At 37.4% G+C, this 27,985-nt stretch overlaps 1 protein-coding gene across 1 annotated transcript in view; it reads left to right on the plus strand.

Annotated features, from left to right (window-relative positions):
- Positions 1 to 93: 93 nt before the first annotated feature.
- The window catches only part of LOC139976737 (dual specificity tyrosine-phosphorylation-regulated kinase 1B-like), a 64,012-nt gene continuing 36,120 nt past the window's right edge, over positions 94 to 27,985 (plus strand). The window contains exons 1-4 of the mRNA XM_071985454.1: positions 94 to 457; positions 24,660 to 24,815; positions 25,258 to 25,440; positions 26,074 to 26,262. Coding sequence (XP_071841555.1) covers positions 24,753 to 24,815; positions 25,258 to 25,440; positions 26,074 to 26,262 — 435 coding nt within the window. The 5' untranslated portion in view covers positions 94 to 457; positions 24,660 to 24,752. The remainder of the gene's footprint in view (positions 458 to 24,659; positions 24,816 to 25,257; positions 25,441 to 26,073; positions 26,263 to 27,985) is intronic.

A 27,985-nucleotide genomic window follows, 5' to 3' on the forward strand; every position in this document is an offset into this window, starting at 1 on the left:
AAGAGGCGCGGCTTATCCAGTACGTGGAATAATACATGATTGACGGTTGCTATGGAGAGAGCAGTCGCGATGCTCCGGACGTCACAAGTATGCACGTATGACGACAACTATTCACAGTGTCCGCCATGTTTGATTTGCACCATAACAGTATAGCGGCCTCGAATTCCTCATGATATTTATCGTTAACGGATTAAAATGTTGTGTCTATTATGAAATCTATTGTCATGGATCTTATAATTCGGAATATACGTGTTACAAGGGAAGTGATGTACGATAAGATGGATAAAATCGTTAATGGTTTATAGGTGTGTGCTTATTAAAATTCTATTTTCGCGCGCTAAATTTCAACTGGATCGTGTAAGTGACCCCTCGACTTCTTGGACCCTGGGGATCCTAACGAAACATTATTTGGAATATAATTGGAATAATACTCTTCGTTGAAATCTGTCAATTACAGGTAAGACTTTTGTTCAAAAATTATCAGCTTTTGGCAATTTTCTGAACAAGTTTCTAAACTGTTTTCTATTCATGGTCGCGGAACCACCGTTGGTAAGTCTTGTCGCTTTCTACTTGAACAGCTGATTATCTCGCGTCCAATCAACGTTTGGGTTAAATCTCATAATTACAGTTGAAGCGAATTTTAAAGTCATGATATAACGTAGGACATGCTTTAATTATTGATAAACAATAATTCTTGTATTACTTTTCATGTACAACTCCCCTTTTCGAGTACATTTTATTCCCACTCATGATTCACTTCAAAGCTATCGCATAGCTGTTGTGACTCACATGTGTACATATTTACCTTAGCATGTAACTTCAAATGCTTGCAAAATTATGTGTCATTGATTGCAAGCATTTATGAATGATAGTCTTTTCAAAGGCTTGTTTTCTTATAGTCTAAATTCATCATCATTTTTTAGTTGAAACCAAATCATAGGAAAATTTAGTTCACGAATGGAACAACATAGTTGAACTTACTTTTCCGTGAAGGGCAAATTATTATTAGGCTACACTGTCACTGTGTTAGAGCTTCTCTCAAAACAGTCACATAGACGGCATCATACATTAGATAATTTTCACCCAAGGACTAATTACTTTGAGTTAGCACACAAAAACACTAAACTTGAAAGTTAATGATTATGTTGTGTAGTTTAACCCGCAAAAATGGTCATAATGATGGAAAAACGTACTGTTCTAAGACAAACTTTCGTTGTAGGTCTGTGTAATTGTGAGGCTTCTGTTAAGCAACACACAAGCGGCACTTGTTTTGGACGGTCCAATACTTTCGTCAAAATCCAAGTTTAAATGACAACTCTTGCCCATTATTGAGCGAGAAAAACTAAATTGTATTCCTACGTTGTCATCATCATCATTTATTTGACATGATATGTAATCGTAATTTGTCACTATGAGATGATTTGTTGCACGTGTAGAGAAGCTACCGCGTGGTGTTGTTTTGGTTGGATCAGCTGACTACAGTATATAACTCTGTATTGTAAAAAGGGTCGCGGTGTCAGATACAGGATTTAGTAGCCGCCAAAAACTGCTTCATTCAAACAGCAAACAAACTTGTTTCTTCGATGGCATTTCAAACATTAATTAGTTGCCTCAGTAACATTTGCGTTTCCCAAAATAATGTGCAGAATTTTGGGGTATTATCAAGTAAAATGTGCTGTCGTAATCTCTTGCCGATTGGAATATGTGCGTCTCTTTTGTTCGTGTTAGATTAGCTTGTATAACGTGTATGTGTATTGAATTGGCCATTGGGAGTAATTTCCGCATTGTGGATGGGCTTGTGTTAACGACATTTTTCACATTCCATCTTTTCTTCATATTAGTGACGAGTGCCGTCACTGGCCCTCGTCGGTATTTTCGTCAATAGGTCATATTTATATAAGCTATGGTGATAATCTTTCGGTTTCGGCTAAGCTTTGGATGTAAATTAGGTGACATTTTGTCGTGGAATATTTCACCGGTCTCACTGTCTGTCTAGACGTGGCTGCAAGCCTAATGAGCTTATTGCTGTGTGCTACATTGCGCTTACTCCCTACATAAATGTACACTGTTGAACAGCTGACGTTGTGTACGGAGTGAGTCTGTTCGGAAAACAGTAGTGGATCTGCTGAATTATTGTACCATAGACATATCAAACGCAGTTCAACTATGCAACATGAATGACCCCCAGTATTCTTACTTTCATTTTTGGGTGTCCTTCAAGTTATCACAAAGTGAAAAATTATTGGATCTTACTTTCATATTTGGGTGTCCTTCAAGTTATCACAAAGTGACAAATTATTGAATTTCTTTCCAGTTACCATGGTACTTAACGGCAAAATGTAGGTCACCAAGATTGTTTAGCCCTATAGCATGGCAAAATTTGTGAAGCTAACTTTTAGTGGAGGGAGGGTCAATCAATTTGGAGGAGTGGGGAGGGGGGGGGGAAGAAACACTGGATGGAAGGAAGGGTGATGGTAAATTTCCCAGTCCTCACTAGCACATATGGCAGTGTATTCTCTGTAAGCCTTTGACTGTTGCATAACTGAGAGTTGCTAGCAGAATATTAAAAGTGTAAATATTGTAGGTCCAGTAACGAAGAAAACAAGTTTTGTAGGAACTAATAAGTAATTACCCAAGGGATAAAGTAGCAATGGTTATATGGTGACTTAGTAGGAACATAGGGTAGAGGTATATATGTGTTAAGGAGGGGAGTTTTAAGTTAAGTCCAACAAACTTTGACTTCAAAATAAATATATCTTCAGACAATTGACTTGATGAAAGAATGAATGAAAATTCCACACTCTTGATTTTAACATGCGTCTGATCAATGTTTTCCTCTTGAACAAAACAGATAGCAAAATATGGAACAAGTTTTTCTCGAGTAATTATTTTCTTCACAAAAGTTTCAACAACAGATCATTTATTTCGAGCATCGAGATTGAATGCATAATTGAGCTTTATCTTAAAAAATAAAAGTAAACTGTAACATGTCTTTATCCACCATACACTTACACTGTGAACATAACACAAATCGTAATTTTCACAATTTTTTCAGCATTTGTTTTGGTATGGAATGAAACTCATTCAAATCAAAACAGATTGGACTGTGGCAATGCATCGTTGTAAGTCACAAAGTGTGAGACATTTGTAACTACACATAATAACAAAAAGAAAGAAAAAAAACTAAATGCAAAGGTTCTTTATAGTCTTTAATACTAAAATTTGGTACCAAAAAAAAAATGTGCTCAACCAGTTTTGTGGCAGTTCATTAAACTTATTCCAGTCTGCTCTAGAATTCCCAGATTCTGTCACCAAAACTTGACATAAGTTGCAATTTGTTTCTTAATGGTCTAATAGCCCACCAGAGTATTTCATATACTTTAGCAGCATGTTTAGTACTAGTTCTTGTTGCATTCTCTAGAATGGTATCATATGTCAGGGTGTCAAGTGCAGGAACCTAGATTGTCAACAAAGTGCAGTGGCCTACAATTTTTGTTTTGGTACACAGTACGTTGACCTATGTGGTCGATTATGGTGCTGCCAGTTTATAGCTTGTATTTCGATGATCCACTTGGTAAACGTGAGTTAGCAACTCCAGGAAGTTCGCAAAAGTTTCTTTCAATTGACAAAAATTGATTTGGTTGATTGTTTATCTTCATATAATATTTTGTTGTTGTGGGGGAGCGGAGGGGGGAAGGCATGGGGGTAAGCAGAGGGGAAAGGCATGGGGGTAAGCTATTGATTGATTGACTGTACTTTGATACTTTTTTGAAAAACTAATCATATCGTATGTCATGTTGCGTGAGTTGTTAGAGGTACTCAACTGATTACAGTACCTTAGGATTGATGAAATAAAGTCACGTTGACCTAGTCAACCGGTCAAGAAAATCTGTCTGCAGATTGCTCACTGTTACATTTGGATAGAATTTTCACAGATCTGAAAAGGTACTTGATAATGCTTATGAAAGTTTTAGGAAAACCCTGTGAGTATCATGATCCTGGTGTAGCTTGGTTATATTTTTAAAACAATGTTCTCTATGATAAAAGTAAATGGAAACTTGAAAGGAAATCGTGGTGCATACAGTAGGTCAGATTTTGATCAATGTTGTGCATGGTGACTTTCCACAGAATCTGTAGTTGTGATCATTCTGTATGTAAGAGAGACTTTAGGTACAAACACATCATCTGTATATATATAATATATCTATATTTATTTTCTAATAACTCAATCAAAATGTGTTCTGTTAAAAGAATAGTCCACAGGTTTTTACTATTTTTTTGCAACTAATCCACAAAGTGCAAATCAACACTTCACCAAGGCTGTAAGGCACATACTCATATGAATTACTGTACAGATAAATACAATATGACGTTTCCTTTGTTGTATTTTGGCCTTTCCATCTTATTAGTCTTCATTTTGGGGCAAAAATTCAAACTAATATGATGATTTCTGATCTGTAAGTTCTGACAACCATGATTTGGAGGAATATTTGTAATATTTGGCAGAATTTGTGGAGATCGACAATGCCCGAAAGCTGGCCCAAAAAACTTGCTGTTAATGCTTAATTGGGACATGCAGTGATAGTTCATGAATTGTCAAATTGATGGCAAAGCTGTACCAGTCTTCATGGACCCAGAGTGTGTCTACACTGTACAATTTGAGTAGAGAATTTGAAGGAAATCGGCTGAATGGTTAATGTAATAATCGTTTTAATACTACAGGTCAAGTTGCGTACCATATGTACTACCATACCATACTGTATGTACTACCATACTGAGTTGAAGCCAGTGTAATCTGTACTATAGAGGAAGCACTACTGTATTAACTATTCATGTTACATGTTACTGCTTGCACTATAAACCCCTTGGTAGAAAGACTCGCTGTTTTGGCATCAAAACAAAAACGTGAGGAGTTCTACACTTCCACCAGTGGTGATGCAATCTTGGGGGGCTTTCCGACCCTGAATGGCGATCGGCCAGGGCTGTTTTTAATTGAAAGTTTCCACCTGGTGTGGTCAGCGGAAGAACAGGATGGCTTACATTTGAGCACCCTTCCGGGTGGATATGTGCGCGTTATAAATCACCATTATTATTATTTGGGGATCGATGATGTGTGATTCATGATTAATATTTAATTTATATTAATTGAGGTCAATTTCCTGGGGAAACTTTTCATCAACGGATTTTCTATGTTGTGAGTAGTTCGCAGCGGAACTCTTCCCTTGGCTGGCAAAGCCTGGCGTGCACAGTACTACTTGTCTCAGATGAACGAATGAATGAATGAATGATAGAACCATCAAATATGTGAATGGAATACTTTATGAATGCAAGAATTAATGAATGTATGGATGTTTGGATAGATGAATGAAGATATGAATGAATGATTGAACCATCAACTATATGAATGGAATAATTTATGAATGAATTAATGTATGGATGGATCGATGGATGAAGGAATACATGAATAAATAAATGAATGATTGAACCATCAACTATGTGAATGGAATACTTTATGAATGAAAGAATTAATGTATGTATGGATGGATGGATGGATGAACGAATACATGTATGAATGATTGATCCATCAACTATATGAATGGAATGATTTATGAATGAATTATGTATGGATGGATGAATGAATACATGAATAAATAAATGAATGATTGAACCATCAACTATGTGAATGGAATACTTTATGAATGAAAGAATTAATGTATGGATGGATGGATGAACGAATACATGTATGAATGATTGATCCATCAACTATATGAATGGAATGATTTATGAATGAATTATGTATGGATGGATGAATGAATACATGAATAAATAAATGAATGATTGAACCATCAACTATGTGAATGGAATACTTTATGAATGAAAGAATTAATGTATGGATGGATGGATGGATGAACGAATACATGTATGAATGATTGATCCATCAACTATATGAATGGAATGATTTATGAATGAATTATGTATGGATGGATGAATGAATACATGAATAAATAAATGAATGATTGAACCATCAACTATGTGAATGGAATACTTTGTGAATGAAAGAATTAATGAATGAATGGATGGATGTATGAACGAATACAGGAATGAATGAGTTAACCATCAACTATGTGAATGAAAGAATCAGTTTACAACGTAAACTTGCTTCAAGTTTGCCAAGGTACTGCTTTTATCATACTGTGATATGTTTCTACGGATAGTCTTGCTAACATTGGGATTTGACTACGAACCACTCGCCAAAATGTGTAGCGTAGTGCATTTTCTATTTGCCAAAGCTAAAATTCTACCCTCAAATGGCGAGTTGGCGATTGTTATTGTCGAGGTCTGACTAAAAATATTAAGATAACGTAGGAAGCTTTATCACAGGAATCCTGAAGTGTGTGGAAGTTTGCAAGCATTGAGTGAGATCAAATTAATGAGTGAAGGAGATACAGGACATGACTTTCAAAAAGAAACAACATGACTTTCAAAGAAAAACAACAACAAACGGTTGCATCAGAAATGCAAGTTAGTCATTTTTAGGAATTATTATTTTTGTAATCGATAGATATTTCTTCCCACCCACGCTACTTGAGTACAGTATCTTTGCACTTGGTTAATAATGCGTCGCATTTGTTTAGAAATGAAAGAATGAGCTGTGACAAAAGTACTTTGAAGTCTCAAACTCTCAATACGTGTTTGCTGATGAATTTCGGAAAACTTAATTTATATTAAATGCACATTGACCAGGTAGGTTAAATGGAGAAAAGCTGTCGCAATTGAAAGAAAAAAATATATTTTCGTTTGCCCTTATGGTGTGAACGATTTACCGTAAAATCACTGCGACCGCCCATGTCAGCATGTTCATTACACAAATTTAAACCAAATAGTCTACACATGCAGCACGATCAAGATTGTAATGCAGCCCTATACTCGTATCATCCACTTTTTACAATTCCACGTAGGAAACGTCTGAAAGCACTTGTGTATTCAATTCATTGCAAGGGACGGGAATGACACAGTTTCGCAAGCTCAATCGGTAAGACCGAGAGAAAGATACAAGAGTATGCAGAGACCTAAGAAAGGCTAGCCATGAAAGTAAAAGTAAGCCTAGGCCTAACGATCGTAAACAAACAAAAGAGATTTGATTGGGGCATGATCTGCTGGGCGTGGATTGCAAATTTTGATTGAAGTTTGTAGAATCTATGGATTTGGGGTGTCACTTTCACTGAACTTTTAAGTGCAATAAGTTGGAAAGTTCAAAGTTGGCAAAGGTGTCCTGAGACTATAAGCTAAACCAAAACAATCCATTAACAAGGCAGTAAACTTTTGATGGCTGTACTTAGACATCATCAAGACTAAATATCATTATTAGGGGGGAAATTGTGAACTTCATGTTAATCATGTTAATCTCGGTAGCTCTACAGTTGTCAGTCTGTCTGCTTCAACAACTGAAAGTGAGAAAACTTTTCTTTGAAAGTGAATTGCCCAACAATTACAATAGTCTTTACTGTAGTTCTCACTTGAACTGTAATAGGTTTCGCCTGTGATCGTTTGCGATAACGAATGTTTTTTTCTGTTGGCATGTTTTCTTCTTTTATTCACGGTAAAGAACAAATGGGTACAGTGCGGTGTCGGGGGAAGGAAGGAGGTCACGGTGAAAACTTTTATCATAAATCTGTCTTTAATTTACTTAGACTGAATCTACACAGGATAGCTTTTCATGAACATTGCATCATATATTAATAGTTAACTAACTGCAAGTACTGCAACTGACAATCACACAATGGCAGTGTGAATGACAGCAAGCTACAGCACACATTACCGAAACTTACAGAAGTTTATTACACCACCCCCCCCCACCCCTCTGTTAATGTTCTAATTCTTCTGCCTGGTTTAATTTTTTAATGGTCAGTTTTCACTTTGAAGGCAGGCAGAGGCTGTACAGTATGTTGATGAGATGTAAACTGTGTATTTGGAAAGTTAATATTAGGGAACAATTCAATGGTTTAGCACTTGTGATCAATGTGACTTTCACACTTGTTTAGTAAGTACTCATATTTTGAACATGATTCGAGAGTTATTCTTCTCACCTCAGAGCCTGTTTATTCTTTCCTTGTGTGTTTATTGTATTAGCCTATGGATGTTTTATACATATATATATATCTACATTGTAACTTTGTATTGGATTAGTCTGCTGCATTTTCCACATCTGATGAAGATTTTATTACTGTGATACTTTTTAAATCTGAAGTTTTCTTTCTTATAGTGATGTGAGCGTTGTTAAGGAAAGATGGAAATTAATCATAGTGAGCTTTATGACTTGCAATTTTCAATTTTGAAATCTTTACCTCATAATGTAGGCCATACATTCTGTTATCCAAACATTATTTCTGTGTTAGTACCCCCACATGCATGCATGTGGAAGTCACACAAAATGACATTGATGTATTGGTGTGGGAGTGTGCAAGCCCTGTAGAACAGCCAGCAATGGATGACAATAAAGGCCATTGCTGTGGTTCAGTGCACACACAGGGAACTCTAGTTACAGTTCCTGCATTGCTTACACTAAACAGTGTGTATGTGTGTGTGACAGTGTGTGTATGTGTGCATACAGTAGGTACAAAACCCAGTCTGGCCGTTGAAAAGAGAACACAGGTATTATATTGCCGAGTATTATGTACAGTACAGGCTATAGTGTTGAGTGTGTAAAGATACAATTGAGTGGGTTTACTGGTATTAATCCAACACTTGGTTTTACACACACAGTCAATGCAGTACTGATGTCCTCCACACAAGGTTAAGCTCAGTTGGAATGTGGGTAACTTATGTGGTTTTTAAGGACTACTGAATAGAATAAAATGTGTGGGAAGTTTGAACAATCCATTTCTATAGAGACAAAAAAATTAACAATGAATGAGATTTACACAAGAATGGGAAAGGAAGTTTTGGTGAGGGTTGCCTTTTGTATGTTTTTTTTTTTTCAAATGTAAATGGCTACTCAATCCACTTACTGGAGTCAAAAGAGAGAATAAAACAACTGGACTATCTGGACAGAAATTAATCGCTGATGCCCAGGCTTTCTTTCAAATAGTTGGAGGTGTGTTACAAACCGAATGAACCAAACTACCATAAATAAAACTTGCACACGAGTTTGCTGCAGTGTACAGTAGTATGAATTGAAGTCTAGGGTTACTGTCCCGAGGTAGCCTACCATGCAGTTATTGCCACCGTAAGATCTACAGTTAGTATTTTCAGGTACACGTCTACCGTTAGGCAGCTGTGGTGTACTTATCCTACGCAGTCAACACTGAGTGCTTCCCTAAGTAGGTCTTGTCTACTCATCTCCATGGATGTTGCAGTGTTTACACAGTCTGACGATAAAACATGAACTTTGTTCCCACAGAGGGGAAGCAAAGACTGGTAGACTGATGATAAAGAAGAAAGTACAAAGTTCAGAGCATTGCACACACACTAATGAATATCTGCGATGGTAACACTTTATGAATTTATCATTTGGTTGCACTTCCCAAATAATGTGTTTTACCGGTAGAAGAAAGGTTTTAATAGATATATGTGACCAGTGGCACGGTGGCTTGATCAGATAGAACCATCTGCTAGAATCATTGTAGATCGATCGAAGCTGGATCCTCCTGAAAGCTACAGTAGTACTCTCAACATGTATGAGAGAGGCAGAGGTGGAGACAGAGGGAGCGAGAGAGAGGACAGGGACAGAGATGGATAAGAAAGTCTTTATGGGAGTTGAATTGCACGGATGGATGGACAAACAAACAAGCGGAATCTGATAAGTAGATAAATAAATGGATAAATATATAGATAGATAAATAAATAAATAAATAAAAATAAAATGATTGTTACAGTCATTTGTTAAGTTTTCAAAACCAGGAATTTGGGGTAACATCTTTTGTGTATATAACAAAGTTACTAGTTGCTCAGTATCTTTCACAAGTCTTTGTAAATATTAACTAGAACTCAATCCAAACTACCGCAAGATCTATTGAGAAGGCTTGAAATTAATATTCTTTGAAGTTGAAACAGTATTAACCATAATGAACTTATTTCCTGATAGTAGACAGGATTCATCACGGGATTTTATTAAAAATAAAATTTGTACAGTCTGTTAGAATGCATACTTAACTTGTACATACAGTACAACAATTTGACAGAGTGCATTGTTGCATGAGTATGCAATGTGTGCTCCATATCTACAGAACGAGACATTGAATTTGGAAAAGGAAAAGTGTTGCACATGCCATGTTCTCACATATAATGCAGCTTTTATGACAAGAACTCTGTCTGTAAATTTATAAACCTGTAACCTTTAAATCGCACAGCTGAAATAGTAATGTGGAATTTTGGATACCCTTCGGCTAAACCACTGTCTCTCAGTCAAAAAGTCTTACTGCAGATTCGTCGAAAATTTGTAGCGTGAAAACAAGATGCCCTTAGGCGAACAAATCTTTTGTTTATATAGTTTACTCTACAGTCGGACAGTAATTGCTAGTTTTGCTGTGTTCTTGCGTGGCCTACATTTGTTAGGAAATCCCTGAACTATTTTTTTTTTATGTTGTACTGTAGGGTGCTGCAGAGATCACCATGACAACAACATCCTTATTTGTTGCAGGCATCGCTTTTGGAGAGCCCACAAAACAGTGTCAAAACATCAAACTTGTATTTAGGAGCCTTGCAAATATCATTTTGATCAGCTTGTAAGAACCCTTCTCAAACAGAAAATCTCCACAACAGACTAGATTTGTTTGCTACTAAAATATTTCAGTCTTTTCAGGATGCAATATGGATTTATAGCATGTAGTATCAGTGTGACAGAGTATGCTGCATTAAAGTTGAATAAAAATGATGAAAAGCTGCAGACTGTCACTACTCTGGAATTGTTTTTTTGTATTTATGTTTGACATGCAAAATTCACAGAAGTACTAGAAGGGTTCTGGATCTGGTGAAGTCAACAACATTTGGTAAAAAGAAAATATATCTATGTAAAAGAGAAAGGTGTGTCCATGTTTTGGGATATATATCTACACATTAAGTGATTGTTATTAAAAAATATGCTAAGGAACCACTTAGCCTGTTGGCTTTTTTTTTAAGCTTGATTTTTTTATATAGACTTGTCACTACTGTCCGCCTGCTACCGCGGCTGTAAAAATTCCCACAATATTCACGTCCGATCCAATATTCCATCGCCGTCACCCAAAGTGGGCCTAGGGGTGATTGCCCGCTGCTAGACCCACAGACATATTTATCAACTCTATAGCCACATTTGCCTTTCAAATGTTGTCACTTGTCTGTAACAGCGAGGTTCTTGGCAATACCCTGGGAGAAAAACTTCAAACTTTTGACTCGAAAAAGAAGGGAAAAAATATCCGTCGACGACAACGGGGAAAGACGAGGGCCTCTAGCAGGTCAGCTTAAAGAGTTGTTTACAACATGATGTTCTTCTATCCAGGGACACTTCCCGCCCAGGAGTGGACTGATCTTATGTCGGCCATCGGTGGCTCGATTACGTCAAAGGCAGGCGTTTGACACCTCAGCCGGTCCTTTTTCTGAGAAACCTCTTTACATAATTTTAGTCTCTGAGCCGGTCAACAAAGAGAATGTTGTTGTTTCAGCAAAATATCAAGATATTTTCAGTTTAAAATGCAAAAGAGGCAGTTAGTGTTACAATGTCAGTATATATACAGTATAGCAGTTTAGACTCCATGAGCTGAAAATATCCATTTGGTCCGTCGTCTGATCTACAATTGGATAATCATTGGGAGAGATTGGGTGCAGGGAAACTGCATAATATTTTGTTAAGTACTAATGAACTAATATTGCATAATTAGTCAGGGAATAAGTTAGCGTTCAAAGTTTGTGTAAGCCTTTTCGAAGGCTTTGAATTTTTTGCCCCCTCATTGAATTCTATAGTTCCTGTGTAGTAAACTACATGTATCTTTAACACACGTATTGCAATTTTGATAATTTTATATTGCATTTTGCGATGTGGTTTACTGTGATAAGATTATGCTCTGGTAAGAAGTGATGGCATAAACTTCCAATTTGTGAAAAATTAAAATAACATTAAATTTTTGTGGGACTCAAAATTTTCTGAATTAGATTGAAATGTTAACAGCTCATTAATTAAGAAAATTTCCTATTTAGAAGTGATGGCATAAACTTCCAATTTATGAAAAATGAAAATAAAAAAGTTACATTAAATTTTATGGGAATCCAAATTTTCTGTATTAGATTGAAATGTTAACAGCTCACTAATTAAGAATATTTCAAGCTGTTGGAACCACATAGACCCCTGAGATTTGTATGACATGTACTTTGCTTCTTCGTCTTCTTCTTTTTCACTTACCTGTCGCTGCATAATATCTGCACTCTATCATCATTCATCTGTATCTAGAGTGACCTGGCGTATGATACAGTTAATAAAATGTTAATGTTGTGGATGCTGAGGACTGCTACCAATGTCATCAATCTGTCATGTAGAGAGCTTCCATATATTCTAGATTTGGCTAATTTGCAAGATCCGTCTACATTGCAACAAATAAACATTACAATAAAAATTGAAATATTTACCTCTTCAATATAAATACTGTATGATTGAAGGAAACTTATCACGACTGAAGGAGGCCATCTCAGTAACAGTAGGTATCAATTATCCAATTTAATTCGCTCCTCTCTTACCTGTCTCCCAGTCAACTTGATAAATGCACTTTCCAATCTATACCTACAGTAATCTACATGTATAATTAGAATGTTATGATGCTGTGCTTTCACTTCGTGGGCACCGCCCACTTTCTCTTCATTCCCAATCTACCAATCAAAGAAGCGACTACATGATTTTTAAGCTACAGACTTTTACTTTCGAGGTTTTCTCCCTACCTAGTCTTTGGCGATCATTTGGTGTGGAGTTTGTGTGTGTGTGTGTGTTTATAATGGAATGCATTTAATGCAACCTTAAAATTCAGGTCAATACCTGGTCTACTTTTAAGACATAAAAAGTCTGCACAACTGTTAAGGAAATGACATCTCAAGCTAATTTAATGTGACCTGGCCCCTGGCCTCGGCCCTGTGTTTAATTGAAGCCTCCTCTCCCCCCCCCCCCCCCCCCCCGACACCTATCACTTTCGTCAGGCAACGGCCCTTTATTTACTCTCTCGTCTAGCCATGGCTGCCCCCTCTGACGGGTTTGAAAATTCCCCGGATTGCTGGCATTGTTGGTCTCCCACTGATGGCTGACTAGGTTTCGGTTGCAGAAAGGCTAACCGGGCATGTTTCAAATACCACTCTCTTGGAAGAGAAAAAAAGGAAAGTTATTTCTACAGCTCTTTCAAATCTACTGGAGGAGGCAGCAGCTCTTAAACATTACCATGACCAAATTGAAATAATTCTGTTATTATGAGACACTTACTGTACATGTTATTGTGACTTAGAACTTGTACCAAATCCACTCTTTAGCATAGATGCGCAAATGCCCAGAGACAATATGCTTGTAGCTTCATCCTCTTAATATACTCAACATGGTATGAGTACACATAAAATATAGTACAAGTAAACGTACAGTAGAACATCATTTGGTTTTAGTTTCAATACAAGCCAGAGGTTCCCAACACTTACAGTAGGTACTTAATCTTGTTCTATTACCTACACTGTACATGATAGAATTCCAGAATGTCGTAAGTAGGATTATAACTAGAGTACATATCTGGAGTACCCATCCAGAGTTTAAGGCATTAACATATAAACAGGAATAGTGAAATGTTTTTCTTGATTAACTGTGCTTTTTTTGAGGTTTAAGAAAATATCATTAGTAAGTCTGTATTCCAGGCAATAAGTTATCGGGTATCGCATCCCAAAATTCTTCAGGTGCAAAATGGTCAAATTGCTATACAAGTTTAAAGTAGCTTAAAGCAGTTTTGTACACAGGAACAACTATAGTACTTTATAGGAGATGAGTTTTGAAGGCTCTAAACTTTGTCTCACATAAAAGAAAAGAACAGAAAAAACAAAACTATGGTGCCTGTGTACAAAAATTGCTATACATCTTTGCACCTGTACAAGCAATTTTTCTAGTTTGTATCATTTTGCGATATCGGATAAGTTATTCCCCGAGTATGCCACAACTACCTTATCTAGAGGTATCCCTCAAGGGGGGGGGGTGAAGCCTCAAACTGAGGTACACAAGATAAAGTGACCTACACACTGTACACAGTTCCCTATTTGTAAAGTAACAAGTGTGAAGAGAGGGAATTAAGGTAAGGTGCCTCATTCCAAGTCACTATACCGCCGCCATCAACCTCCTTTCTCCCGATCATGGGCTCAGGCTGCGTGTGCAGATACATCACAGTGCTTTAAATGTGCATACTATTAGATACATCACAGTGCTTTCAATTGAAATTGTAGATCTATGGAGCAACAAGAATCCATATAGTAGTACCTTAGAACATACAGTGTTACAAGACCATCTGAACTACACTACTGCTCTGGAATCATGAAATCTGAGAGGAAAAACAGTATCTTGAGAGCCACTTGTCACGTACTTATGTCCACGACAAAAAAAAAATGCCCTTCCAAACATTCACCTTAAATATGATGTCATTCGGGAGTGGGGGGAAAGGGTAGAATTGTACTGTTATGAGTATATTTCGAAAGGCTGTTGTTTACAACATCGCCGAGCTGAAATGAAAGTATCGTCTTGAAGATCGTGGGGCTATTGATAAGAGTAATTGCATCGTACAAAGCCAAGGAAATGTCAGTGAAGTTCGGTCAATGTCCTTGCCAGGCATTGTCTCCAATGATGGAAACAGATGTTCTGTAACTAAGAATTATAAGACAGGTGCTGTACTGTGTGCTTCAGTTACAGCCTGGTGCCTGCCAGTGCATTTACGGTACAGTACAACAGTAGGGTGATACTGCACTGTTATGAAGTATAAACCAACGAGTGAGAACGACGACTTAAACATACTACAACGATACAGGGTTATGAACAAGCTTTGTTTAATCTCTGCTGTTGCTATGACAACGGTGCAGACTTCATGCAAGATAGAAGTGCTTCTCTAGTACTGCCTGTGATTGCAATTCAATTCAACTTTATTTCAATTTTTATTTCAACACTGTTCAAAGAATTTACAGTGATGTGTTGAGACAAGCGTGTTAAAACATGATAAATTATTGAGCGGATTACACAAGGAAGCTACTAAAATCTTGTGGGATGTGAATCCCCTTTTACAGAGAATACAAAGCAAACTCAGGACTGGAAAGGAACAGTACGATTAAACATATCTTAATGTAACAAAAACAATAACATGAAGGTGGGAGGACCCCCTGATTGGCAGTTGTTCACCCGAGCAGTAATTGTGTAAATTTTACTGTATGTCACTATTTGGCAGAGTTTGTGCACAATGTATCATTGTCTTGTATGAAGTCTGCTGATAAACATGAAGATTGTAATATCCGTACATGGGTTATGATCTCGTGATTTTTGATGTTTTGTCTGAACATAAGGAAGGGTACTAAGCAATGCCTACCTCCTGCTGTTCCAAATGCTACATTTACTTTCCTCCCCCCCCCCCCTCTGACTTGTCTCCTCACATCTTCTGCACCCTTGTTTTACCATGTGTAGAATAACTTTGTGACCTCAGTGACCTCCCATGGTGACCGGTCACCAGAGGTCGTGAGGAGACAGGTAAGTTCATAGCCGGTAAATATCCAAGTAAGTTTTTGGAATAACATGTCTGTGACATCCAGTCCTCTATCAACTCTGTACAGAGAGCTTCATTGTAGGATACCGTACATCATTTTGGCGCTATATAAGTCTCATTTATTATGATTATTATCATCGTCCATAGCCAGGGAATCTGGACCAACCCTAGCTCATATTACTCATAAATGAGAGAAATAATAACACAAAGTTTGTCACATATTTAAAACACATACAAACCTACATTAAGTTACAAACTACCCTTAATATCATTTCACTTTCCACCTGCTCTGCGCAAATGTACTCCAGTCAACTCACAATCAAATTTGTTTTTGTTTACACACGAACGAGAAAGGCTGGAAACAAAATGTCAAACGGTGATATATGGTACAAAAATAGAGAATATAAGGAAAAAAGGAAAAAGAATTAAAAAAATCTGCCCACACAGTTTTTTTGATTAGGTTACATTGATCTAACATGTATACTGTATCAATGTATGTTGAGAGAGATCAGAACTACTGAACAACTGATTACTCACACTCGATCGTTCCAAACAGTTCTCACGTTGTTCGTGCCAGAAATTAAGAGGAATATTCAATGCTTCGCTCTGTGGTCTATTTATATTTTTTTAATTCGAATGGAATTGAATTGTGGGTGGTGGTGGTGGCAGCAGCTAGTACCACTGGGCTGAGACTTGTGGATAGTAATTAACTTGACTTTAAATCTTGACGAGTCTAATGAGGTGATTTGCACGATTTTAGGCTACTGTAGAGTAGAGTGTAGACCAATGCAAAGGTGACCAGTTTTAAAGGGTGAAGAAGCAGTGCTAGGAATTGTAATTGGACATTTTTGCAAGATCTGCAATTTGAATTAACTTCATTCCTCGCTTACTGTACCTGTCTCCCTACAACCTTAGCACCTCCTTCTACCATGGCTAGAATGAACTGGTAACCTATTAACACTGTGCATTTTGAAACAACGTGGACATGGAAACCTAAATTGCCGTTACAATTTCATCAGGAACTGAAGTCAGAAGCCAATTTAGCTTTAAAGCCCCATATATATGCATTCCATAATAACCATAAACTAAGTGATCCCTCACTCATAACAATCGTTTTTTTTCCCTTTTCTATTGTGTGGTTGAATAATCACACCACAGTCACGAGTATGCATATATGTACTGTACTATTTTTGCCCAAAGTTTTGGCCTATTCGAAGAGAACGAACGAATGAAAAATTCACAACAAAACAAACAAAGGTGTCCGGTTCTTTTGTCGTTATTGTTCCGGTGGAGATGACGGCATGAGTCCCACAAATATATTTTTCTGCAAATCTCCGGGGGCGGTGGGGTGGGTAGGCCAAAATTTTGGCCAAAAGGTTACAGACATGAATTGATGAAATGGTGATTGTCTGATGATGCACTACTCTCTGGCACTGTGCTGTGAGTACAGTATAGAGATCGTGTAGGAGATCTACGAGATTGAATACATTATGCGGTGTTAAATACTTTCAGCTTGTACTGTAAGATACAGTTGATTGTATATCTACGATACTTTACTATTAATCTTCTGTACAACACAAAATTTGAATATGGCACGCAACTATATCACGACACTGGCAGTGGTCTAGGACTTAACAGTAAGTGATGTTAACCTGCTGCTGAAAATCAGTAGGGAATAAGTTATCTGGCAAAATGCTATAGATGCTAAATTGCTCTACAAGTTGCTACATGCTAACTTGCTATACAGGTGTAAAGATGTCTGCATAGCAGTTTTGTACAGGTAGACATGAACCCGATAACGCTTTTATGGCCCGAGACAAAACCCAGAGCCTTCAACAAATTAAACACCAATTTTGCTATTCAAAATTTGAAAATTCCTGTGCTTATCTTTTCAGTGCTTATCTTTTCAGTCTTAATGTATGTATATACATGTATGGTAGAGAGGCTATGTTGTGTTAATATCCAAACCTGATAAGTTTGAGGATAATTTCAGAAAAATACAAGCGCATGAGTACTTTCACATAATTTACAAACTTTCTGAGCAAATAATCCATTAATTCTCAGTGTCACATTATTTGTCACAGGAATAAATTTGTGGGAAAATCCCTATAAAAAGGAGAGCAAAAGTCACAAATTCTAAATATGGTTTGTCATTCCCATGGTAACCTGTTCGGTTGCCATACCTGAGTATTCTTTTCATCCTAAAAGCTGTGCCAAAGTTGAAGTTGACTTCATCGACCTTGAAACTATGATTCATTCCTTCACTCACAGAAGTGGTTAAAAATGAAGTGCTTAAATCTCTTCTGATTTTTGTTAGGCTGTAGGTCTGATGCCTTGGGCAGATATTAGCTAGCGACCTACTTATGCGATTTGCATATATATATTTAAATATCTATCACTTTGGAGAGCTTTTCTTGTTTCTTCCTGTTGTGTGCGATTTACATCGCGAGGGAGCGAAAATTTGCTGCAATACTGAGCAATTGCGTTGCGATGGTTTCTCAGTGGAAGAATGTATACAGGTACAGTATATTGCAGAGGCCAGAAACCCTGACCCACTTAGCAGATTCATGCGTGATAGAAAAATATAAAAAAACGAACTAGGATGAAGGATTGTTTAAAAGTCTATTTAGTAATTTAAAGATAAATGCGCTTGTATGTGGAAATTTCAAGCAGTGAGGACTGTGGACATGATAAGCAATATTGTTACCCACTTATAAAGATGACTTCATGTTGCCATGTGATACTGGACTCACAGGGTAGGTCAAGCGCTCACGAAATTTTGGGCTAATTACGTCGCAGATGGGACACTTCTGTATTGTAATTAAGTTTCAAGATTATAACAGTCTAGAATGCTCCTTTAATTGTTAAAGGCAATGTTAATGATATTTGAAGATTTTCTTAGCTCTTTACTTGTCTCCTTACAAGCTCACAACAGATAGAATCTATTTAACCATGAAAACTTCAAATATTGTACCTGTAAGCATAGACGTAGCCTGTGTTCAGCCTAGCCGAGGAAGATCCTGCCAGGATTGAAATCTCAGGCCGACTTACTTTTACACTTCTCTGACACAGGCTCTTCAGTGGATAAGCAGTCTGCTAACAGTTTTTGTTTTATGTCGATTCCCTCTAAACTTCAAGTATGACATTGGCATCATTGGTTAAATACGTTCAATATACTGTACTGATTGATCGTAAGTGATATTAGAGCGCCCCCAACTCCTGACATGATTGCAGCCTACTGTACAGTACGTATGTAACCCTCCTTCATCTCCCATTAAACTCATTTATACTCTACACTTGCCTTTGTTGTTACATCAGGCCGGTATCACTTCCTACTTGCGAGTTTTGCGAACTAACTGGAACAACGGCATTCAGTAATCAAATCTTCTTTAATTTAATCAAGACGTTGGAAGTATCCGACATTGCAACGTACAGGAAGTACTGATTTGTAATTACCTGGCTGTGCCATGCAGTGGACTAGTACTGCTGTATTAATATAGGTGTGTGCAGGCCAACACTCAATGTAAGGAAGAGAATGTACACAACGATATGTATAAATTGCACGAAATTTCATGAATGTTGTGTAACCTTGGAAACAGCTGTCATAAGGAGAGAAATAGCACAGTATATATATAACTTCCTGTTCCGAACCTGCTCATAGTGGAAAATAGCTTAGTAACTTTGGTTAAACTTTTGGCATTGACAGTACCTACTGAGTATATAAGCTGTGCATTACAGCCCACAACATAAAGTTACAAAAGGCTACAGTAGTAATTGAAAGCAGCAGTTTGCCTGGTTTTGTTGCCAAAATTAGGAACTGTTTTAGCGTGTCGTGACTGTCGTCGCATTGTAGCTATCACTCAAGACAAATAAACAGAGTTTTGTACATGTGATTTGACCCTTGATACGCAAGTCGCAAATAAGTGATTTCAACTCTACTACGCTGCTGTTTTCACTTTTGTGTTTTGTTATACATTAATGAATTAATCACACGAAAGTAACAAATTGAATTACTAATTACATATTAGTATTTTTTTGGACAGTAAAAACAGGTTTATTGTTAATTCTTCAATAATGTGCTGCTGCATAGTTGTGAAAATATTTTGGAGAAATACTGAGTAATACTGATGAATTCTTTCTGCCTGCTTATTTTTCAATTGCCTTACAATGAATACTATATACAAAGAATACAGTGTCACAGTTCACCACTTTGTCAAAAAACACGACTTATTTTGTAGCAACAATGGTGGACTGAAATCTGACTGCCCATTTCATTACACTAGAAAGAGGAAAAGCAGGAAAAGAAAAAAAGAAAGAAGGTTTCAAATTATGTTTTCAGTTTAATGTGGGAAAATTCATACTTTTCTCCCTTTAATCTCACTGTACAATACCTGTCTGAACTGCAAACTGTAAGAAGCTAGCTGCAGCCCTTGATCCCTGGAATACATTCTTAGAAGGACTTAAATTAGACTTTCACTTTCAGCCTATCGCAAAGTTGTGATGTTTTTTTTTCATCATGATAGAAAAAAATGTCCACTGCCATTGTGTCATTTTAAGATATATTTTGAAAAGTTTGAACATTCTGAGCCTGAATTTGGAAACCTGAAAAAAATTGTTTTTTCACAATGACATTATTACAGTCAAAATAAACATGTTTGTAACATGGTTTTTCACTCATGATTAAATATTGTAAATCACTTTTAGTCTTAATAGATTTCTATCCAGGAACATCTTTCCTTATTTTTTTGTATTTTTGTTTTTTGTATATGATCATGTTTATTTCATTTGGATCAAGAGACTACAACTATCTCTGAGTTACAGTTTCTCTTCAACCTTTTCAAAGCCCAATGGTTCTTCTGACTTCAGACACATACTGTAAGAATAGCTCAAAATCAAAAGGTAACTTAAATGCACAAACAGAGGTAATTTGGTAAGCTGAGAAGTGCCTCTAACACACTTCCTTGATACTGGGTATCAAAGCAACCATGTTTCACTGGTGCGGTCATCAGTGAAGTTTACTTCATAAAACTGTCTGGGATACGTACTGTAATATACATTTATGACTCCCTGCCATAATTCCTAATTTATTACATTCTCGCATAGCGATTCCGGCCAAGCCTTTTCCTCACACCTGCTAATTAAGAGCAAAACAAGACTTCCGTCACCTGCTTGTAATTTTGTGACGTGTACCTTTGTATACCTCGTTAACGTTTGGCCTGTCCGTTTCCGTGGTCATCCGCGGACTTGGAAAACAAATCCCTGCCGTAATAAACAATCATACCCAGCCAATATCAGATTGGAATGCGCTTTCATTCGCCATGGTTACAGTATGCTAATCTGTCATTTCCGCCCCCTAAGATTCCATCGGTAGAATACTTAAAAACATCGACGATGCAGGCCGAAGAGGAAAGAGAAAAAAAAGAAAAGAAAAATAAAAAAGAAAGAAGGATGAGAGAGCCGGGAAACAAATTAAGCCGTTGGTAGCGTAACAGGCTACCATACATCGGTAGACATTGGATTTGCTGTGATGTGAGAACCTTTATGAGGGCAAGCTATTTTTAGAACCGGAAATAATTTAACACGGCTGAGAGGACTTCGGCTGATGACGTTAGGCGGCTCCTTCTAGAGTGGTATTAACAGAACGGTAATGGTCTCAAAAAAAAAAAAACCAACCGACTCAATGAGATGGCGATACATCTGGCCGCTGGCTTGTGACTATAATGCAAGGCTCTACATGTAGCAGCTCTATAGTTGTAACGATATGCACACTGTAGAATTACTTTTAAGCAAAAACCTGAGCTGTATCTGAAAATTTGTATTACATTTATATATTAAATGGAAGGGATAGAGGGGTGATATCAGGGAAGAGGGTTGGGAAGGGGCACTGTGAGTAGGTAGATTCAAGGGGTTATGCAGATTGCTTGTAAAATGATAGCAGAGAGAACTGTTAGGACGTGGTCTTGAATGAAACCTAACGAACACAAAGATGTAAGCAACAACTTTAGTTGCAGTATAATACATACATGTGGAATATAACATTGCAATTTTTATTGAGTTGTAACTGGTTTTGTGTATAATAAAACCTGGATGTTAAAGAGGTGGGTGGAGTTGGGAGAGATGACAAGGATTTAGTGGAGATTGTTGCTTCCTTCATAATGATGATTGGGAGAGAAAAATAGTGGGTCTTGGGAAGTAGAAATTAACCCATGATCTAAGTGTCAAAGGAATGTGGGAGAAATGGGTTGGGGGGCACAAAGGATAAGTACAAAGGATAACAAAAACTGGCAGAGTTGAATGAATTGGTCAGTGTGTTTTGTATATCAAAGGGGAGATGATAGATAAGGGGTTTGATGAGCTGGTTGGATAATTCCCTTCATAGAATTTTGTTGCACTCAGACGGGCCATCGTTCTGTTTCATCAGCGCAAAGTCAACTGTTGGAGGTATACTGTACTACGTTTTCGTACTAACGGTTATAATTGTCCTCATGAACAAAGGGAGGTAAACATTAAGATGGGGTTATGAGGTGTTTGGAGTGGAGTTGAGGATGGTCAGTGAAAGTTTTGTTACATGACCCAATTCTATGGCTGTTGCTTGCATAGGTAAAGAGAGGCTATAGCGAGATAATGTGATGGATAAAAGGGGTGGGTGGTGGGGGAGGGAGTAGAGATGTGTCCAATAGGGTGGGAAGGAGATTGTGAGGGAAGAGGAGGGGATTGGAGTAGTTGCTGGAGTAGTGAGGGACATCTTTTAACCCCAATTTTGGTATCCCATTTTTCAGCCTGGTGACACATTAGCCACTCATACAGTTAGATTATTAGATTGTTTCTGTGATGCCTGTTTCTACCATCGGTTTAGATTTTCGTCCCCACAAATATGTTTATGACATTTGTCTTTGTAAAGACTCATTGGTATCATGATCTCGGCGTCGGTGGCATCCAAAAACTGGGTTAATAAGTGTGTCGAGTGTCTCGTTATAGCGACGTCGGTACGGTTCCCCCGGTCTGAGGTATCAAAGCGATCCAAGCGTTAAACGAAGATACAGTGAGGGTTGTACATGATAGTCTGGCAGTAATTATGTGTGATAACATTCTTTGAGGACTAGGACAGGACGGTACAGTTACCTCTCCGCATTCGCAGAGGTGATAAAGTAGTAATCGATAAACTCATTCTGGAGGCTTTTAGTGACATTGTGTACTGGTTATTACCTGCCTCCCTGAGCTGTGAATACACAGCTACATACTGAACTGATAGGGAGTTAGTTCCTTTAAATTATTACTTTGGTTTTGGTGTAGTAGCAGTTGTTTTAAAGGCCTGCATTATTGGTTTGAATTTTTACAATTTGTCATTTTTCTGTTATTCAACACAATTAGCTTTTAAGAGGAAAGAACCGATTCCCAGAAAACGTAAGAAAATGAAAAAGTGATATATGCCGTATAGTCAGTACACCAAAATAGCGACATAAAGGATGAAGTTAGTTATGAAAAGATTTCCAAAAGAGCATAATCCATGATGACGTCAAATTTTGTGGGACAAAAATTTTTCACGTACAGCAAATTTTGTGTACTGTATTTTAGCAGACTTTTGACAGAGCTGTGACTTTTGCCTCTTATAGAATACTATGGTTTTTGTGTACAACACCTTTCTATGAATCTTTGTTCAGTTTGGCAAAGCAATTTGCCAATTCTGTTTAGCATTTTCAAATGCTACAGTATACATCAGATAAAGTATTCCCTTGACATCACAGAGTAACAATTTCTGGGAAATTCTAAAAATAGTGTTGCCAATGAATAAAACTAATAGTACAGTAGTTACTAATATAGATACACAAGTTGTTTCAACCAAAATGTTCACATAATTTGTGACTTTTAGTGACATTTGAGACACGCCGCTAATGAAGCATGCAGGAACAGCATCTTTGTGGGATTAAACAGAATTTTATTTTTGTAATGTATCGAAAAAGCACTTCAACCAAAATAAACGCAAAAGGCCGCTTTAATCGACTGAACTTTGCATTCGGTAATCACTTTGAGTGGTTGTAAATGATGTCAGTGTCGTTGCTAAGCAGCGTTGCTATGTGAGGAGCATTTTCATGGAATCATCCTATTACAGCTCTAGAGATCAGAGCTACATGTTTTTCTTCAACGTTCATGTTCAGAATACTGTATATATACAGTATGTATAAATAGTATGCACAGTTTCCAATAGATCAAGTTTGATTTCATCATTTTTCCAATATTCAAGATTTTGTAATTTTTCATTATAAATAATAAAGAAATCATCGGTACAAGTTTGTATCCTCCAATATGCTATTTAAGTTAAGTAATGGTCACTCATCTCCAACAAAAATATAACTGTCAATGTCAAAGCATTTCACCCCACTGGGACAGCAAACTATCTAATTGAGCACTTCTGAATAATAATCTGGAAATAATAATAATAATAATCTGGGAAGGAAGGGTGGTGGGGGGGGGGGGGTATTTTGGAAAGTTAAGAATTGAAATATTGGGCTCTATACAATGAACCATTTTAAACACAAGTAGTTCGAAATTGCAGTAGAAACGACCAGACTTTGTGCATAGAGTCTTGCAATTATTATGAACTTGAACTTTTCCCTCAGTTTTGATCTATTTATTTTTTAGGCATATTTTATAAAAGTAAAAAAGGACCTATAAAGATCGATGAAAAGGTGGAATCTTACACAAATGGGAGGAAGACTACCCTGCTGCTACATATATATCACAGAACACTAGAAATCAAAACATTGAATACTGCTTTAAGAATTAAATTGAAAGTTGACCAACTTTGATATATCCGATCTTATGACAAACCAAGCACTTCCATGAATCAATCTTTATATTTGGAACCTTACAATTCCATCAGTCTAAATGGAAACTTGTTATAAATGTTTCTTTTTTCTTTCCATCTTTCTCGACCAGGTGGCGGTGGCGGATTTGGTAACGGCTCGAATGTGACATCAGAGAACTGGACCAAGTCACATACATGGGTCTCTAGGTGATCCTGCTACGAATATGCCCGGTGATTGCGCCCTATCCGCTGAACAGAGCAACCTTAACATCGCAAGTTGTTCCGAAGTAAGTGTGAAAAGTGTAACGATCTGGTGAATTTAAGGCCTTATATATAGAGCCCCCAACAAACGCTGAAGTAAAATCTGGAATATGCCAAATTTACCATATATGTTTATTTTTTTTAATAATTTTTTTAAGTCACATTTTCTGCGTTTGCCACAAGTTTATGGAAAGGTGCCTAACAAGCAGCATTGGTCTCTACTTGTATTCAACTTAATTCTACCAGAAGGAATTTGCAAAGGTTTTGCAACGGACAGAGGATGAGGCTACACATATTAAGTCATGCATTAAATATGTACCACTGTACATACTACTACTACTGTGCTGTACCAGTGGGGCCAATTTTCATAGATGGCTCTATACAGGGCAAGTTGGCCCAGGCCTTTATTGTGATGTGGAAGAAACCAGTAACATTAACAATATTTGTGTTTTCCTTTTCTGTTTGCAGATTACTTGTAGAGAGCCATCTAGGGGAAAAAATTTGATTAGTATTCGCCAAGCCCCGGCCCAGAAGGAGGACCCGATGGCTTCCATGCAAAGCCGGATCCCTCAGTCTTTCCGGGACGCCTCTAATGCTCCGTTACGAAAACTGAGCGTGGACTTAATCAAGACCTACAAGCATATTAATGAGGTAAGGGGAATGCCCAAGGCTGAGGCTCTGTCTCTCTTTTCACTAGTAACCTTTCACCAGTGGCAGAAGTCGCGATAGGGGGAGGATTGGGTGATGTGGGTGGGGGACGGTAAAGCGTCCCTTAGTATCCTGGACCTGTTCAACAAAAATTTTATTGAATAATGTTAGTGCTCACATTTCTACCTTTGTCATATGAAGTTAGATAGCCTACCTAACCCAGAAATTCAACATTTGCGTAAACATTCATATATGTGTGTGCGTTTGTTTTGTATTCGAACAAGCGAACAAAAGAATTCCAGGTCCTTGGATGTGATTTCTAAAGAATCACTACGTGTCCACGTCCTCGAAAAATTCTATTGTTAAGGGGTATTGTTAAGGTTAGGGTACAGATTTGAACAATGGAAAACAATGGGGTTCCTAGGTTAGAATGTAAAACACAGCTGGGTGTGTGTACACGTGTATTGTATATGAAACATTCTAGCCTTTAAGCACGATTTTCTCAAGATGTGAGAAACCTTGTCCTATTAGGTTAAAACGGTATTAGGAAAAGTGAAGAAAACCTAAAAGGAGAAAGATTTGTGAAAATGTTAGCGCTCAGGCTGAATTTCTTATATGACCTTTGACCCCGACCAGGTCTACTATACAAAGAAGAAAAGGAGAGCCCTGCCTGCCCAGGGGGACGACTCGAGTAGCAAGAAAGAGAAGAGACTCTACAACGACGGATACGACGATGATAACTACGATTACATCATCAAGCACGGTGAAAAATGGATGGATAGATATGAAATTCACTCGCTTATAGGAAAAGGGTCCTTCGGCCAGGTATGTTCATTTTCGGATTCTTCAATTCTATCACAGCATTTCTCAAACCGGGTTGGGGCAGGGAGGAAGAAGGGCTCCAGGGGTGCGCAAAGCTGCAGGCTTTAAAGAAATGTCCTGAAAGAAGAATAAGTTCTACAGCATTCATCCCAATAGTTGTATATAAGGGGTACAAATTTTCTTCAAGAAACACCTTTTTTTTTCTTCAAGAAATCAAGAAACACTGATCTCGGAGTTAAATTTTTCCAGTTGATATGAAATGACCCTACGTGTACAGTAACAGTCAGCATAGGGTGATGAAGATTCGTTAGGCCGTTATCATGTATATATGTCACACGGCATGCTAGCATTTCTCCGTTGAGCATCCCGAGATCGTCGGTTAGTCCCGCGTAAATGATTCGGTGCCAGGGATGACTTGTGCAGTCGGAAGTTGTACGCACCCTCCAGAGTCTCTACTACAGTTACAGTAGCATTTAATAGACAATTAATATAAATGGATTGTATTAGGCTCAGGCAAATTAACGACAGACAACAACGACAATTAGTTATATCGGTAATTACATTCAAGCCTAAAGGTAGACTGATTTATTTATTTTTTGGAGCCAATTATTTAAAAAAAAGTTATAATACAATGTAATCTCCAGTGGGTAAATTTTAAAGATAGAAATGAACTAAATGGTGAAGAAGTAGCTGTGGGTTTAATTTATTTGTAGGTTTGATTTATGCTGCAGTCACCATTGGATGTAACTGATAAAGGTCACCATGCAGTTCAAGTTCATATCAGCTAATTAAGCCTTCTGGGTTTGTAAAGTTATTGATGATAGTTTTAACAAAACTTATTTAGAGGCAATAATTTGCCAGAATGTTAAAAAAATAAAAACTTGATGATTTTTCTTTAATTGTCTATCGTTATTCAAGCTGTATTATGCATTGAAAGTGGTACAGTCTTATTTGACCGGAAAAGATACGGTACCCAAAAACCAAACATTTCTTCATTTTATCAAAGTCACACCAGGAACGACAAATTTAGACCAGGAATGACAAAGGTTTGCCTATCACAAAAATGAAATTATTATTTTCAATTTTTGTGGGAAATTAGTGTTTTACAAGTCGGATGTAACGTTAGAAGGGCTCAGCAAAATGGTTGTTAAACATACTCTCGGTTAAATTGAGGGGTTTTATCCAATTATTTTGTCAATATTACATGGCATGGTCAAAAAGGTTGGAGAAAAAAAAGAAGTCACAAATTCAACCGAAAACTGCAGTTTTAAAGTGTGGAAAATTAAACAGAAATGACCACAGCAAAACGAAGGTCTGCATGTCTCAATGTGGTTTATTGCAATCTGTTTTCTTACATGGTATACATGTATATATATATATAAGTGGGAAATAAATTTACTGCAAAAGACAATCAGCTGTAAAAATGACCCCCTTAAAGTTTGATGTTTTGATCTACTTGGCATTTATAATACACAACGGCAGACAACACTTATAAGTATATTGGGAGTCCTCCTTATTCTTCTTCCTGTCTGGAGTTGAGCTTAGTTTCTCAACAGACAGTCGTTAATGTCTTCCTTGGGCTGCATGCACACTCTCTGAAAGTGCAGCCATTAGACGTCGTCCTCTCTGGTGGTAGGACTCACGTGCCTCAATTCTGTGATTGCATCCCCGCGGATCATCATCGTCTGACCCAGTTAATGTCAAACCACGGCAGACATTCTGGGGT

Source organism: Apostichopus japonicus, chromosome 12 (assembly GCF_037975245.1).
Source record: "Apostichopus japonicus isolate 1M-3 chromosome 12, ASM3797524v1, whole genome shotgun sequence".
In the NCBI taxonomy this organism is placed as follows: Eukaryota; Metazoa; Echinodermata; class Holothuroidea; order Aspidochirotida; family Stichopodidae; genus Apostichopus; species Apostichopus japonicus.